The 3,672-nt window shown below is 40.2% G+C and overlaps 1 protein-coding gene across 1 annotated transcript; it reads left to right on the forward strand.

Moving 5' to 3' along the window:
* Positions 1–1,679: 1,679 nt before the first annotated feature.
* Positions 1,680–2,929, forward strand: LOC146690391 (trace amine-associated receptor 13c-like). Its single transcript, XM_085434953.1, has 2 exons — positions 1,680–1,852; positions 2,113–2,929. The coding sequence occupies exons 1-2, from the start codon at positions 1,680–1,682 to the stop codon at positions 2,927–2,929; spliced, it is 990 nt and encodes a 329-aa protein (XP_085291079.1).
* Positions 2,930–3,672: the final 743 nt, after the last annotated feature.

Genomic DNA, 3,672 nt, shown 5'->3' on the forward strand with positions numbered 1-3,672 from the left:
TTGCAGTTTTAGTTAGCTAATGTTACTAGGATGTAGCATTTTCAGAAACTAATGTAACCCTAAGAACATTGGGCTAGATGTGGTCAGTAATTACTTGCCAGATTAATTCAATTCAATTCAATTCAATTCTTTATTTATTTGTCACATGTAGTTATAGCTGGTACAACATACAGTGAAATGTTTTTTCTGGCTAAAAAAGTACTCCCCCCGACTGTGCAAACATGCTAAAAAGGATTTTACATAAGCTAAGAAAAAAAGGAAAAGAAACAAAAGTTAAAAGTAAAAAAAATATATAAAAAAACAATGTAAAAGTCCATATGTTTGTGCTTATAAATATATATCCATGACGTGCAAGATATTGCACTGTAATGATTTGAATGAGAAGACTATAAAAATATACATATTTACATAGTACAGATGTATATAATAAGGTACGGATAAGGTTCAGAGAAGAAAGATAAAGTGCAAATTATGTACTGTGTGTGAGATTGTCCATCATGTTGTCCGGTTTGTGTTTTGGTTGAGGAGTCTCACAGTTTGTGGGTAAAAACTCCTCCTGAACCTTTCTGTTCTTGTTTTCAGGCTACAGAGGCGCTTCCCTGACCTCAGTGGCCTGAACAGTTTGTGGGCGGGATGGCTAGAATCCCTAATGATCCTGATGGCCCTGGATCTGCACCTTTCAGCATAGATGTCCTGCAGTGCTGGTAGAGATGTTCCCATAGTGCGTTCAGCTGTGCGCACAACCCTCTGCAGGGCTTTCTGTTGCTGTACTGTGCAGTTCCCGTACCACACCATGATGTTGTTGCACAGGATGCTCTCAATGACACCAGTGTAGAATCTCCTCTGTATATTCTTGGAGATCTTAAACCTCTTTAGACGCCTCAGGTGATAGAGGCGCTGTCTGCCTTTACTAATGTGCTACAGCATCTCCGGTAGATCTGTTTGTCCGGTATGCAAACTGCAGTGAGTCGAAGTCGGGAGGAAGGAGGGAACTGATGAAGGGTTTCATGAGCCTCTCAAAACACTTCATCACTACAGATGTTAGGGCTACTGGGCGATAATCATTTAGGCTGGCTGGGCGGGTGTTCTTCGGGATCGGAACAATCACTGATGTGGTTTCATACATCTCACAGTGCTGGGTTTATAATCTGTGATTTTTCGTAGCCCGTCCCATATACGTCGGGAGTCACCGTGTTGGAAATGCGACTCCACATTGTCCTTATAGCGCCTCTTAGCCGCTTTCACAGTCTTCCTTAAACCATAAGAAGCTGCTTTGTAGCTGGTCATATCACCCGATGTGAGCCCATTTTTATAGGCAGTGGTCCGTGCTTTGAGAGCTCTCCTGACAGTAGAGTCAACCCAAGGTTTTTGGTTGGGAAAAATCCGGATTGTAGCCGAGGGGATGATGGTATCCACTAGCATTCCAATGAAGCTAATCGCTGTGTCCGCGAACTCGTCAATGTTTACGGAAGTATCCTGGAATACATCCCAGTCTACGTCACCGAGTGCGTGACGTACAATACTATCAGCAAGTGGTCAGCCTGGATTCAGTGTGCACTGAAGGGGGCATTACAGACGCTGAAAGAATGATGAGGGGAGGAGTTTAGAGAAGGTGTGAGGATCAGTTATATTCTGCTCACATTGATGCCAGAGCTGCAGCTCTCTGCAGGTGTGTGAAGATGGAGACCCAGGACGAAGCAGAGCTCTGCTTTCCACAACTCTTCAACATCTCCTGCAAGAAGCCTAAAACATCTCTGTCTCAAGTTTTGCTCCCTTACGTTGTGGTGTTTTCAGTCTCTCTGCTAACTGTGGCTCTCAACCTTCTCGTCATTGTCTCAGTCTCCCACTTCAGGCAGAGATTTACTTTTTTAAACTTCTGCTGTGGCTTTACTACTACTACAACTCTACTACTAATTACGACTAAATTTAAGTTAATTTATATCTTATGGGTAGACTATTATCGGACAATAATGTGCAACTCTAAAGATTCTATCCTCTACTACCCTTTCAACTGTCTACACTTTCGGATAGGACAGCTGCAATAATTTTGTTTGTTTAGATTGTTTTAGTATAGAAATAATGACTTCTTGATATTTCTCTCTCTTCTTTCAGACAGCTCCACACACCCACTAACTTCCTCCTCCTCTCTCTGGCTGTCTCAGACTTTCTCATTGGTCTGTTGTTGATGCCAGCAAAAATCCTACGAGACACAGCTTGTTGGTTTCTTGGTCAACTCACATGTTCTCTGTATAATTATATATCCTTCGTTGTTACCTCTGCCTCAGTGGGCATTATGGTGCTGATATCAGTCGACCGCTATGTGGCTATTTGTGACCCTCTGCATTACCCCACCAGAATCACTGACAGAAGAGTGAAACTCTGCGTCTGTCTGTGTTGGCTCTGCTCGGTTTTTTACAACATACTATTTATAAAGGACGACCTGCTTCAACGAGAACGACATACTTCCTGTTATGGAGAATGTGTATTTGTCATAGACTACATTGTAGGAACCACTGACATTGTTTTAACTTTTATTGCTCCAGTTACTGTCATCGTATTTCTGTATATGAGAGTATTTGTGGTGGCTGTGTCTCAGGCCCGTGCCATGCGCTCTCATGTTACAGCTGTCACACTGCAGCTCTCAGTGACTCTAACAGCAAAGAAATCAGAGTTAAAAGCAGCCAGGACTCTGGGTGTTCTTGTTCTTGTGTTTCTATTATGTTTCTGCCCATATTACATTGTTTCATTTTTTGGAAACGAGTTGTTCAACAGCTCATCTGCATCCATTGTGATCTATCTGTATTATTTTAACTCCTGTCTAAATCCTTTGATTTATGCTATGTTCTACCCCTGGTTTAGAAAAGCTGTGAAATTAGTTGTCACTCTACAGATACTTCAGCCAGGCTCCTGTGAGGTCAGCATACTGTAGAAGAAAGAGATCTTTCCAAAAAGATGTTTATGATAAAAACTGAACAACCAGCTGTTAAAACCCTTTCTGTCTCTTTAAGAGAACAAGGAGAATAATGTGTGTTGTTCACCTTATTAGGCATATTCTAAAAATTGGAAATTATTACATATCCGGGATATTTATGTTTATCCAGATCAATGACAGTTTCTGTAATCATCTTTGAAGTAATTCTGTATTTTTGTCTGATTCTGCAATTAAGAGAGGGAAACAGAGGGAAGGTGCTGTATTCTCCTGTTGAGGCCACTATTATTGATGCCATAGAAATAAAAGGGAAGTGGGGTATATTTTGTTGTTTGTTTGTTTTTTATTCAAATATAATCATTAATTGATCACAATATTCAGAAACTGTTTCATGGTTCATGTCTTTTTTTCATTTTGTAAAAGATCATTGTTCAAAAGTGTTCTTCACCTTTGAACAGATAATGATATCATTTTGTAAATGATATTGTCTGTTCAAATGTGTTCTTCACATACTGCCTGAAATATTGTCAGAAACAGAATGCAACTGTGGCAGCAGGAATCAGCTGCTAGCTAATTGTGTTTTCGGTCATATTTCTTACAAAAAAAGAAACGAGTAATGGATAATTGTATCTTTTTATGTTAAAACAACAGAAAATAACTGTACACACTATAGCTTTCATAGTTTTGGCTGTTTTTGTCTATCGCAACAATGTAATGGTTCGAATGTTGTGGAGGGTACACAG

Source organism: Copadichromis virginalis, linkage group LG16, assembly GCF_057382275.1.
Source record: "Copadichromis virginalis isolate Kocher_CV1m ecotype Utaka linkage group LG16, C_Virginalis_male_GT1.1, whole genome shotgun sequence".
Taxonomy (NCBI): Eukaryota; Metazoa; Chordata; class Actinopteri; order Cichliformes; family Cichlidae; genus Copadichromis; species Copadichromis virginalis.